This window comes from Pan troglodytes, chromosome 1 (assembly GCF_028858775.2).
Source record: "Pan troglodytes isolate AG18354 chromosome 1, NHGRI_mPanTro3-v2.0_pri, whole genome shotgun sequence".
Lineage (NCBI taxonomy): Eukaryota > Metazoa > Chordata > Mammalia > Primates > Hominidae > Pan > Pan troglodytes.
In genome coordinates this window covers 51,621,571-51,635,469 of record NC_072398.2, presented here as the reverse complement: position 1 = coordinate 51,635,469, position 13,899 = coordinate 51,621,571, and the positions used below count along the sequence as shown (strand labels likewise).

Genomic DNA, 13,899 nt, shown 5'->3' with positions numbered 1-13,899 from the left:
AAAATTAACCAGTGGCTAAAGGAGAAGAGAACTTGTCGTGCAATTTGTCTTTTGAGCCTTTTGTAGCAAAGGAAGAGAGTTCTTGTCACTTCTGCTTCCCACCTTTCCTTGGGCAAGGGTCTCAAACTATTATTTCAAAAAAAGATGTGGTCATTGTGAATATCATAATTACCCTATGTACTGTATATAACACAGACTTAGAGATCCCAAAGCATAAAATAACCACTTTAGCTTTATTGTATGATCTAATTTTATAGTAGGTTATTAAATTCTGTGCTAAATTTATACATAGAGATGGAGAAATTTTAGTTCAGCAGTATTTTTAAACTAATAGGAAAATGCTGTTAGACTTTATTTTTGTCCCCTCCAAGAATAAATGCTTTAAATTCCTCAATACAAATGAAAACCTAGCCTTTGCTTCTGTTGTGCTTTTGCGTATTTAGGTGAACTGTTAGTAAAGTCATACATAAGGTTTTGGGTTTGTTTTTTGTTTTGTTTTTTTTTTAATCCTGCTAACTTTAAAACCTATAGACTTTTACCAAATGGCTTATGAAAGCCTGACTTCTGAAACAAACCTTTAGTTCTAAAACTAAATACTATTTCAATAAATCCTCATAATATGAAGGTTTCTATCTTTGCTGGTTGTCAGGTTGCTTGGTGTTTTAAGTTGCTTTGAGTTCATAGATTTTAGAAATGTTCACTTGGGATCTGACCAGCCTCTCAGCCTCACAGGATCCATCTCTGTTTAGACATACCAAGTCTCAAACTATTTTGAAGAGAAAAGGCTGTGCAGTGAAAGGCTTCCCATTAAAGCATGATATGTGTCTTTCATCTTCCACTAGGCAGAGTTCGAAACTGAAAGTCTGATAATTTGATGTAAACTGACAGTGACAATAGAAATGGCTACTTTTGAGATTATTTAAGAGAAGGTGCAAGGTATAGACATTCATCAATGAAACACTAAAGGAAAGGTTTTTATTTCTATGTTTGCTTTTTAAAATAAGAATAGAGTAAATGGCACAATAGATTATATAAACAAGGACTTCAATGACAAGCTGTCAAAGTTAAAATAATATATTTTACATGGGTGACTTGACACCACACTTTATCACTTACATGAGGGGAAGCCAATTTGAGTCTGGTCAATAAAACACAACCTCCAAAGTTGGGCCTAGGGCAAAGCTGACATAGTGTGGCAGAGCCTGGTGGTTTGGCATCCACTTCTGCTGAGACACAGCAGGAGTTGGCACTGCTACCATCTGGGGTATGTCCGACATTTAAGCCCTATTTGATTAATCAACACTTATGCAGGTTGAAGGGACGATGCATTGGCTCTGCTCTGAGGCAGTTCAGGCTCCAGTAATTTAATGCAGGTCTGAGGCATAAATGGGACTAGTGATTCAAAAACTGGATTTACTGCAGTCTCACAACTGTTGAAAATTAAAGTACATGTGCTGCAAGTTAGGGGTTACTAGGGTATCTCATTATAGGAGGCTATTTTCTTTCAGAGGTTGGAATCTTTGCTGAATTACTGAGAGACTTATTTGAATGTAGGCTTGGACCAAATAATTTTCTGATAAATTGGCCATAAATCCTCAGTAAAATAAGCTTGGTGTTCTCAGTATATCTATTGGCTTTTTGATCATTTTTATGGCTTTTCTTTTGCTGGTCAAATTATCCTTATATGCTCCTAAAGCTCCTCTGACATGGATTAAGTCAACACAAACCAATAGACCTTCATTACTTTGGCAACTGGTTTTGATTTGGGGGCAATAAATATGATGACACAGACTAGATTACCTCTGCTGAAGGGATATGTGATAAGCCGTAGGGATGTCAGGGATCCTGCATTATTTTTTCTGCGTAATGTGAGAATGAATTAATAGCAGCTTTTAACTAGCTGAAGAAAGTTGGAAAGAAGAAAGAAATGTGAATGAAAAGAGAGCCAAGGTACGGCTTATAGGTTAAGAGCGGTGACACCAGTCGATCATAGGAAAGTCCATGAACACCCAATGTGTGTCCAACACCGTGCAAGGCACAGGCAGGCAGGGTCAGGGCCAAATATGTGAGGAAACTAACATGTGATGTGATCCATATCTTAGTGTCTGGGAGAGGAGATAAGACCATCAATGAGAGCAAGATTTATTGTGCAATAAAAGTGTAGAGCAGAGAGAAATAAGCAAGGCCTAGTATAGCCAAGGAAGGGGTAATGGAAGAAGCAAGATCTGCTAATATGGGGGTTGGAGGAACTATTTTCCTTATAAAAATTGTTTGTTAAATTATTACTTTTCCAACATTTTGCTTGGAAAAAAATGCAAACCTAAAGAGAATTGAAAAAAAGTTACAACTAATGCGTGTAACTCTTTAACCCAGATTACCAACTTTTTAACATTTTGATACCTTTGCTTTATCTCTGTCCATATACACATATTTATTTTTTGCTCAGTAATTAGAAAGTAGATTGCAGATGTCATGACACTTTACCACTAAGTATTTTAGTATCTCTTAAGAAAGAGGGCTTCCTTCTATAACCACAATGCTAGTATCACATTCAAGAAATTTAACATCTTATATACTATCCATATTCAGACTTTCTAATTGTCCCAATAATGTCTCTTATAGATTTTTAAAATCCAGGATCCAATCAATTGCATTTAGTCATCATTTGGCATGTCTTTTTAGTATCCTTTTTTATCTCAAACTGTCCCCTGTCCTTTTAATTATTTTGCCACTGAATATTCTCTTGCTTTTGGAATTCTGTATAAAATCAATTGGCATATTTATCCCTTGTCTTCTAAAATTATTTAGTATGGCAGAAATGGGATATGAAGAAACTCCAATCTTTTTCTACACTACAAAATGCAAATTAGTAGATGACCCAGCAGATACATAAACAGGGAACTCAAATAATGAAGCTACTATGTTGAAAATAAGTGGTATAAGTCATCAGCCTAGGAAAGGACCAGTAGCAAGTACACATGAAATTGCTCCCTCCATTCTGGCCCTCCTGAGAGACAGGAAATCAGGTTTCTTGGCCTGGTATCTAGATGGGTTACATGCCCAGTTTTGGTAAACACTTTCCTGGCACATGAGCTGTCTGCCACTTCCTATTCTAGTTCTTCTCCATTTGTGGCTCTGCCTAAGGAGTTATCCTTCTGTAAAGTTTCCCAGGCATGCAGGAAATGTCCCAGAACCACAGGCATGCTTTTTGTTCTCCTTAAAGCAATTGGATCATGGTGATTCCTTCAGCCGAAAACATACTTCTTTACCTCATTCTCCCAGCAACTTCCTTTGAGAAACTTAGCGATCCATGAGGCACCTTCCTTTCTCCTTGTTTTTCCTTCATGTTCACCTCTAAACTACCACCACCCATATGGAACTGTAATTGTTTATATAGCTGCCCCACCCCCAGGTACTATCACTAAACAGTGAATTATTTTAAAGATAATGGTTATGCCTTTTACTTCCATGTCTCCAGGATCTAATATGCTGTCTGAAAGTTTGAAGGCATTCGGTAATAATTTGTTGAGTAAGTGAATGAAAGCATGAAAAAATGAATGAATGAATTTCACCACCACCAAACTTTCTGGGCTCTATAGAACTCTTCTTATGACTGAGAAGAACTTAGTAATGTGTTAAACAGGGCAATCAGTGTTACAAGTGTGTGAGTCAATAATAATTGATCAGCCACTTGGGCAAAGCACTGCATTTTATATTATTGGGAAGTTCCAGAGTAACAAATAGTCATGCCTTACAGTCCTGAAGGGAGGGATAGATTTGGCTTAACTCACATTGAACAACAGCTACACATTCATGCGCATATGCTATGCCAGGCAGGCCTAGCTACAGCTCTTCTCAAAAATGTGCTGGCCCTGGACATTGCTGTGTAAGAGTTACAGGTGAGTGGAGTCACATGGGCTTCTCTGGAGAGGCTTTGCAAAGTACAGAGAAAGTTTGAATTATCTTTTAAAAAGAGGAGAGGCATGATTGAATAAACGGCATGTTTCAGGATAGAGAAGTGGTTTGGAGGAACAGGTGATTCCTGTTTGAAAAGTGGCAGATAAAGAGAGTTGCTCTGCTGGAACCCCCCCCCGCCCCCCGCCCCGGCACTAGCTAGGCTGCAACTGGTGATGACCCTCATGAGGAAATGGGACTCATTAATAAAGAGCCTCAACTTAAAAATTGTTGGGTGGAGTGGCGCACGCCTGTAATCCTAGCACTTTGGGAAGCCAAGGTAGGCGGATAGCTTGAGCCCGGGAGGTCAAGTCTGCAGTGAGCCAAGATCATGCCACTGCACTCTAGCCTGGGCGACAGAGTGAGACCCTGTCTCAAAATAAATAAATACATAAAATCAAAATTGGCAATTTATATTTGATATGGATAGGTTTGATATAGTTCGTTCCCACGACTTCCTAGTCACGTAAGTACGGTCATTTTTTTCTGTGGGGCTGGATGGAGGATGTAGATTCTGGAGGAAATAAAAGTGTGTAGAGAATAGATGAATTACCTAGGGAGAGGACAGTTGGGCCAGGATTGTGACTGTGGGAATGCAGAGAGAGAAATTAGAACAGAATGGTAGGGGAATTGGTTACAAATGGGTCTGGGCATAGAGTAATGAAGAGATGAAAAGGATGTGCTTTGAAAACTACAAGAGTTTGCAGCTCATAGCGCTGAATGAGTTACACGCTCTGAATCTTTAGTTAGCAACCACTGTTTTCTAAAATGAAATAAAGAGAAGAAAAGAAAAAAAAGGGAGAGAAGCATGAATGTCCACACAGCTTTTCTGAGACCAAAATAGGCCAAGCTAATGTCCAGTAGTTCACCTAACGGAAACAAAAAGAATAATTCACATGTAGCAAATGATAGCTGGCTCCTGCTTATTTTTTACCTTTATTTTTGTTTTTAATCCTCACTAGCAGCTCCTGATTGTATCACTTGATAACGTTTCCATTCTAGATACGAGGGGCAGGAAAAGGTAAAAACAAACACATTGTTTGTTGATTTCACAAAAAGGAATAATGCTCGTGTCTGGTTGGCTCCTTGGTCATATTATCCCTTATCTGCCACTCCAATTCCTGCCAGCAGCACCTCAGAGATGGCACCTCCCCTTGCTGCTTCCGTTCCTCTGCAGGACACATGGTGAGGTTTTTATTACGTAAAAATCCCAAGAGGAAGAAGCTCTGTGTTGATAAAGTCAATAGCTCATTGCATGCTGCTAGACAAGCTCTAACTTTTAATTCTCTTCTGCCAAGTGGCAGTCTGCAATGTCTTTGTGGAACAGACACTGTTCCAGGTGCCAGGGAAACAGCTGGGAACAAGGAAGGCAAATATCTGCACCTGAATGGGGCTTCCATTACAGCAGGATACACACAAAAACTCTATAGACTTCACATGGTACTGAGTGCTTGAGAGAATGAAAGCTGATTGCAATCAAAGAGGATGGTCAGGGAAGGTCTCCCCAAGAAGATGACAGCAAATAGTAACACCTACCTAGTTGAGTTATTAGGAGAATTAAAGCATTTTCTGTGTTAAAAACATCTGGCAAACCACTGACACAGGGTCAGAAGAAATGGCTAGCCATTATCTTTCAACAATAAATTTACAAAGCATAATGAAATATAACTGAGTTTGAGCTGCTGGGATTTGGTTCTTGTATGAGATGAGGCGATAATTTTTATTCACAAGGCCATGTGCTCCAAAGAAAACAATGCTATCACTTATACCACCTGCTTATGGAGAGAAAAATATGAAAGCAATGTCCTCAAACCTCTAGCTGCATCTATGCTTCTGCCTAAAATCTGGTATCCTAAGTAGGAGAGAGGTTGTGAATTATCAGGGCTTTTGCTTGATACTTATTTTTACAGATCTAATGCCTATACTGGCTCCTGCCAGGGACTGTTTGGCCCACCACTCTACTTCTAGCTAGCATTGTGGTTACACAATTTGTAGAATGCAGAAATAAACTTGTCTATTTATGACCAATGTCACAGCACATGTCAAATCTCAGTGTCACTGGGCCCTTTCCCTAAAGGTCTACAAGAGGAAATATGTCATGCTTGAGTTAATGTTGAGGTTGATTGTTTAACCTGGAACTAGAATTCCAAATATATATCCTTATGTTACATCAGTTTTTTTTTTTTTTCTCATTTATCTCCAATGTGTCCACAGGAAATTTCCACGGTAGCTGTTCTAGCCTCTTCCTTCCTATCATAGCTATACCATTCCTTCTGGTATGGAAATCATATCAGAAGGTTCCCAGGAAGCATCTTCCAGGCTGCAGTTCCCTGGACGGTCCCATCTCAGCTCAGTTTTTCCTCCCCCAGCTATTGTGATGACCCCCAATCAGCATAGTTATAAGAAATTGTAATCACATGGTGAGAATTAATGAGAAAGCCTTTATATTGGATTCCTTCTTTTTCCAGCAAGGGACTTCAAACCCTGCTAACTGCAGTCTTACAGCCCTTGGAGGGGGCCGTAGCTCACCATTGTTCTGTTCTCGGCAAACCCAGTGGGAGTTTATCTGTTTTCTGGGAGAAGCAGAGCAGCCAGATGAAGAGATGGGGCAGTGCCAAGGAGAAAATGATACTCAGCATGCAGTGCAGATCCCTCCCTCCCCTGTTCCCTGCTGTCGGCCTGCTGCTCAGAGGGAAAGGTGCCTGGTGGCTCTCTGATTGCCATCCTTTCTTCACATTCCTAAGCCTTTTATTTGGTGAAAGGAGCATCTGGCTGGATAGCCTCCTCCTTATCCCAGGACACTTCCCGAGTCCTCTCTTTTGGCTTTTTAATACCTTATTTTCCCCTTATGACTGTAAAGTGGACAGTGTATTTATGGTTGAAAATTGGCTGCTATAGTAATATTAATTTTAAAAACAGAGTTTTGGCACATATTCAATATTACTATGGAAACGGCCGTTTCTAACAATTCACTGATAAGATATAGTTCAAGGACTGAGGTCTGTGTGGGAGGTTTTTACCATCCACCAAATTGACGATCTACTTGTCAGAATAGCAACTCACAAGAACTGCTCTCCAAATTTGTATTCCTTTTTTAAAAAATTTAGTGGATGAGCATTCGAGAGATGCCTTTATTTTACTTTATATATGTAGATGGAAGATAAATATTCCAACTGGCATGTTAAAGACACAATGTGTTTAAAATAATTTTTCCATAAATCACTAATTCTCTTAATTGCACATAATGGTCTTACTTGGTTATTTGATGTAACACTAAATACACACACAGACACAACTAGTTTCAGAAACACACATATTGAAGCTGGAATGTAACCTGTAATCAATTGACACATTCAAACATTTTAACTTTCCATCTTAAACTGTCTCCACATATTTCTATGTAACTGATATACATACAACTGAATTCCAGGAAAGACTTGAAGTAATTCATTCCACTGTGGTGTTTTCCAGGAGCCAGTTTTTAACCCCAAATATTGCCTTCATTTTTAACCGCAAACATACTTCTGTTGGTTTTATAAAACGCAGGCATGAAAGAAAGGACCTCCGGGGGCTGATGGTTGCAGCATTAGTTCTTGAATTCCCTCACTTTAAGTCAAAGCTTTCATGTTTGCACCTCTGTTCACTTGGAATTGTGAGGTTACATTTTCCAAAAAATCCTGCAATGTTTCATATTTTTTCAGAGCTCCTTCTGATATGTTTATTGTTTTCACATTATTTCAAATGCTGTCATCGGCCCTAAATATCATGAAAGATAGGTCCTGATGCTGACAACAGAATTTGTCTCATTTCTCTTATTTCCAGCTCATTTTGTGTTTTCCAAATTAGATTAACTCTCAAGCAATTAGTAACAGTTGATTCTGATAGGCCCAGATTGCACACCCTTCCACCAGCGCCACATCAGCACAGTGAGAGTGATAACCCGAAGCGCCTCCTTGTTCACAAGGATGGCCCTGAGTGGATGGTAGGAGTTCTGAAATCCAAACAGGATCAAGAAAATCAATCAGGGGAAGGTCACTTGGGGTAATAAACAAGAGTAATCACATGGATCAAAGTTCTCGTCCTGTGCGTATGTCCTATGAGAAGCTCTTTATCCACTGAATGCTGTAATTCTCAGAACAATTCTAAGACGTGGGAATTGTTGTCCCCATTTATTATACTTATCCTACATATACTGTGGGAAAATGGTATATGAGCAGAGCTCTTAACCACTTCATTACACAGCCAGGAGTGGCAGAGGTAGGGCTGCATCCCAGGCCTTGAATTTGCTCTTTCATTCTTATGACATTTCTGAGAGAAGTGGGAAAACAGTATATGTAGGCTAAGTGTACTAAACAAGTATCGAAACTAGATTCAAATCCCTTTCTGTCTGCTTAGCAAGTGCATGCTGTTTCCAGTTCCCCTTCAGAAGAAACAAGATGAAATTTCTTTTCTGGGATTAAGAGGAAAACACACATTAACCTATGGTGCTAGCACATTCCCGCATACAATAATCAGGATGGAAGTTTCAAAATAGGTTTTGACAGTCTCACCATAGAATACCATGGAATAACCTTGCTTGGGTCCTATATAGGCCAGAACCCAGTTAATGTTTCAGAATAAATTCTCTTTGAGGAGAACAAATGAAACATCTATTTATTTTATTCTGCAGATATGGAGCTCAAAGTAATCACAGTTTAAATTAATCATACATACAATATACATTTTTTAAAAGATGTTAATATGATAACTGACTGCAGATAGCAGCATGTCATTTTTCAGAAAAAAAAACAATTCTACATTATATTTATAATTAATTTGGGGTATGTCTTTTCAGGAAAAGGTTATTCAAAAGCTCAGTGTTAGAGCACAACCAATCCAAATAGGGCTGGCCTTAAATCTCGTCCTGCACCTGGAGGCCTCCATCATCAGTTCATGTGTCCCAGCAGTTTCAATTATCAAAAGATCCATCCTAGTGCCGTATATTTTAAGCACAGTTGAAGAATAGTGGAGAAAAAAAAAAAAAAAGCCTTTCAACCATGGGAATTTAAAAGCAAAGGGCCCTGAAGAGGCGATTTCAAAACCCTACTCATTCAGTTCACTCTAAAGCTTAATGACATGCCCTATTTGATACAGTTAGGGGAACTCTTTCATCAAAAACTTTATATGAGGCTGGGAATTGCAATATTAGGTTTGTAGGTTGGCTCCCTTTGTCATACTGCAATGTCCTGAGGGAATTCTAGTTTATCTTTTAAAAGCAAATAGAATTAGGGAAAATGATAAATGGTATACTAATGACTACTAATATGTTTGTGTATTTGAGAACTTCCTATAGGCTGTGCTTTTTGTATTTTACATTCTTTGTGTTTTATTTGGTCCCATCCTTTGAAGTAGATGTTAATATTCCATTTTATAAGTGATGAAAATGAGTTCCTAAGAGGTGAAATAACTTGCTGTGTTTGCACAAGTAATTGGCAGAGCCACGAATCAAACCCAGGTCTCTGCCTCTGAAGACTGACCTCTTAACCACTTCATTACACAGCCAGGTCTGGCAGAGGTGGGGCTGGATCCCAGGCCTTGAATTTGCTCTTTTATTTTTATCACATTTTTAAGAACAGCAAAGCAACTGTAGATGAAGGACTTGGTTCCTCAGGAGTCCCAAAATATGTGAAACAGGTCAGCCCTCTGGTTCAACCTGAATTGAGGTATAACAAGGACTCGGGACCCACCCCCATGAGTCCTTCTTCCTCTCCTGTTGCAGCATAGCAGATGAGAGGATCTGGGAAGCCTCAGTTTACCCAATGTAATCAATCTCAGGCTGAATGAGAAGAGAAGGGCCTGGAAAAGTTTAGAAAACAGAGACAAACCAAATGATTTTTCTCTTGTGTGCATGGGTGTGGGCACTCCCAACTCTCTCATCCAGGAGAACCGCCATTTACTCCAACAGATGACATGATTTACCAGACAGATTAAGATGAAATCAACATCTAAGAACAAGAGTGTGCATTTTCGAAAGATCATTGGATAGTACTAAGGTGTTTTTCTGGTCAGATTTCATCTGCTCTTCTGTGTCCCAGCCTTTTGACCTTTCAAGCCCAACTCTATGGTTCTGTTCCTCTTTCCCAGGCCAGAGTTATCTTTATTGATAAAACATATAATTATTTACAAAAGCATGGCCACACAGTATGGATGGAGAGCTTGCCCTCTAGTTGACATAAACTGTTTTTTCTAAAAAACTACTGAACTCTATGAAATTCTATATGCTTTACTTCAAAAGCTCCAGTCATTGTCATAACCCAGAATTTTTCACAGTAATGTGAAGGGGAGATGGAGTAGTAAACGTATTTCTAATGATCTAATAGTACTATATTCTTGAATGTCTCCAAGGCACCTAAGACCAGCTTTTCCCAGCCTGACCTCATATTCTTCCTACACAAACCTCATGTGAACCCAGCTTTTCCTCATGTGAGCACAATTTCAATGACTGACATCCCAATCCACCTGTTCATCTAATGTGGTATCACCAGCCATCTTCATCCTTCCTCTCTTCCCCACTACCCCACACAATCTGACATGGGGTGATGCTGAATTTACCTCAGAAATCTCTCTCAAACATTCTTTCCCTTCAATTCTCACTCCTTTGCTAAATTTAGACCTAGGTAATCTCTTATCATGACTAATAAGATAAACTAACTTCTCTGCCTCCAATTTCTTCCCCACCTACACTATCTCCCATCCTCCACCCTGTTACCAGAGCTTATCACGTCATGCTTTTGCTTAAATATCTTCAGTGGCTCCTCACTGACTACAGGACAAAATCTGAGTTTAGTGTGGCATTCACATTTCTTAACAAGACCCTTCTACTTTATAGTATTTTCTCTCACCAACTCTTTTCACCCTTTCCCAATTCAAACATACACATTCGGTCACACTGGGTTTCTTACTCTTTCCCTAAATTCTAAGGACTTTTATGTCTTCTTGCATTTTATGTTTTGTTTTTGTTTTTGTTTTGAGACAGAGTTTTGCTCTATCACCCAGGGTGGAGTGCAGTAGCATGATGTCAGCTTACATCAACCTCCGCCTCTCGGGTTCAAGCGATTCTTCTGCCTCAGCCTCCCAAGTAGTTGGGATTACAGGCGCCCACCACCATGCCCTGCTAATTTTTGTATTTTTAGTAGAGATAGGGTTTCACCATGTTGGCCAGGCTGGTCTCGAACTCCTGACCTCAGGTGATCTGCCCACCTCAGCTTCCGAAAGTGCTGGAATTACAGGTGTGAGCCACCGAGATTGTCTCATTAAAGTGGAATTTCCTCCTTGAAGTACTGGAGCATCCACTAATCCTTCAAAGGACAATCATGTCTCATTCTGATCTTGCTCCACCTACTCCTCAACACAATTAATTCATCACAGGGTCATAACACCTATCTGTAATGTATTATGATTATTTGTGTGCGTGTGTGTGTGTGTGTGTGTGTGTGTCTTCCTCTTCTCCTATCTCCAGAATTTGAGCTCCAGATTCCAAACATTTATTTGTCTTTGTATTTTCATTTCCTAGCTCAGTAAATGCTCATAGTAAATGGTCAATAAGTATTGCTGATTGAATACACAAACTAATGAACCACATTTGAGCAAGGATTATTGTGAGTAGATCCCAGACAATACTATGAAGCTGTTAGAATATTATATTAATTGTATAATAATTTAAACCAAGACACAGGGAACAATAAAAAGAGACTAAGGATAGAAAAGATATTTAAACTCTCTAGGATGTTAAACACAGATTTCATTTGTAGTAGATTGGTTTGGTAACGTGGGGATGAGTCCTAGAGAAAGCTAAATAAGAAGGTAAAAGAGTTTACTACTGATTTACTCTGATAGAAATACGTCTTTGAAAAAATCAGTTTAAAAATTCAAACAGTAACTCCTTTCTGTCTTTAATATTTCTATGCAACTCAGTCACAGTTTCATGTTAGCCATTGTTAAACTGATAAGAGCTCGGGTTTGCTAAAAAGTGTTTGCAAACACATCAGAATTAACATTAATCAAACCACTGTGTAAAAATAACAACTTTGAGAGCCCAGGATCCAGCTCCCTTTGACAGGGCTCTACCTGCCGTTGTCTGCTGCTAGATACTCGGATTCAGCGTTAAGCACATGTGCCTTTACAACCATTCAATTGCCATGTCGAATCCGAATCAGAGTGATTCCTTTGGAAACCCCCTGCGAGACCAGCGTATCACAGTCCCTCCTCTGTGTCAAGAATTTTTCCCACAAGACCCAACTAATTTAATTTCTTTCCTTTCCCAAAGCAACAAAACAAAACTGTAAAATAACCATTTCTTCAGTCCCAAATTAGAACTTTTGGCAAGGGAGGAAAGAGATCATGAATAATACGTGGCTATAGATCTAGAATCATTTTACAAATATAAGTGTGGGCTCATCTTTTGCCTTTGTTGCTACATGAATGATCTCAGTCACTGAGATTAAGAGACTGAGCAAATATAGTAGGTATTTCATGCCATATTTTCTGACTGTAGACTTTAGATGCTAGATATATGATCATTTGCAAATGATTTGAGAATAAGAAAATCTGACTTTCTTTTAATACCTTGGTCTTTTTACAGTACTGAGTGGTACCAGCTTGCTCTGGTTGGTCTTCATTCCTGGGTAGTTCCATTGTCCTGAATATTTATTTGCCTTTGCTATAGAATTCACATCCCAATGATTTCAATCTTTCCAGTTGGCAGATGACTTGATCTCCGACATTTTCACCACTATTGGCTCAGTGACCATCGCCTTGTTACTGATCCTATTGCTGGCCATTGTTGCTTCTGTTGTCACCTCCAACAAAAGGGCAACTCAGGGAACCTACAGCCCCAGCCGTCAGGAGAAGGAGGGCTCCCGAGTGGAAATGTGGAACTTGATGCCAGCCCCTGCAATGGAGAGACTGATTTAGGAGCATTGTGTCCCTTCGAGATGGGGATCCACACACTGTGAATGTGATGACTGTACTTCAGGTATCTCTGACATACCTGACAATGTTAATCTGCAACTGGGATTACACTGGAACTACAGGAATGATTCCTTTGACCACCTTAAAAACTTTCACAGTGGTTCCGCTCGACACCATTGTTTTATTATATTATATCAGCCAATTGCAAGAAAAGTCTGTGCCAGTAATTTCAGCCTTATAATTAGCAAAAACATCTTCCAGAGAATAAAGTCTTCTGTGGCTTTAGTGGCTATCACTGAAACTCTTTCCTCTTTTCAACCTGGGAACAAATTTTAGTTTTCATTTTAGGTTTCTGTACTTTCTGTAGTTTCTGTGTAAACTGCCATATGTTTACACGGAAACTACAGGAAAAAATTGGCTACATTTCTCACTTCTCCTATCATGTGGTCAAAGATATTGTTGTATACCAGCGATGGGATGTGTACTTTTGTCCTTCATTCATGGATTCAGAGAAAGCTCTGGGAATGACTTATGGTTCAAAAAAGTGACCCAATGGCAACAAATAAAAATTGAAATGCAGTTGTTCTCCTTTCTGAGTACTTTTTGCATTTTTGTGACATTATGTGTGACAAAAGTAACCTCTAGGAACATTTGAAGAACCTGCTTATGAATTAGATCTTTTACCTAAATCATTTCAAGTTGGTTACATTTTCAAATTATTACTCTTTGTAAAGGGTTGGTTAAGGCAAAACGCTTCCTAGATAGAAATCAAAATGGGGAAAACTCAGATTCTCAAGTTCGAAAAATCGAGTTCTTTTCTTCCAACTGCTTTTAGGTAAATCAGTGCCAAACAGTGACATTGTTTAAAGGTAAGAACTCCAAAGTTAAATGTATGCACTTTAAGGAGTATGTGTTTTAAGACTATGGGGTATTTGGAGAAAATGCTGGGGTTTCTATTCTTATATTTTCTTCTACAAAGCATCAGATTATATTTTT

At 39.0% G+C, this 13,899-nt stretch overlaps 1 protein-coding gene across 10 annotated transcripts in view; it reads left to right on the top strand.

Annotated features, from left to right (window-relative positions):
- Positions 1-13,482, top strand: part of CRB1 (crumbs cell polarity complex component 1) — a 282,191-nt gene extending 268,709 nt beyond the window's left edge. For 8 of the 10 annotated variants that reach the window (XM_009440300.5, XM_054657037.2, XM_016934919.3 and 5 more), the window contains one exon: positions 12,691-13,482. In XM_009440300.5, the coding sequence (XP_009438575.2) occupies positions 12,691-12,906 (216 nt within the window). In that variant the 3' untranslated portion in view covers positions 12,907-13,482. The remainder of the gene's footprint in view (positions 1-12,690) is intronic. The other 2 variants (XR_008536849.1, XM_016934908.4) reach the window with 2 other exon arrangements.
- The last annotated feature ends 417 nt before the right edge of the window (positions 13,483-13,899 follow it).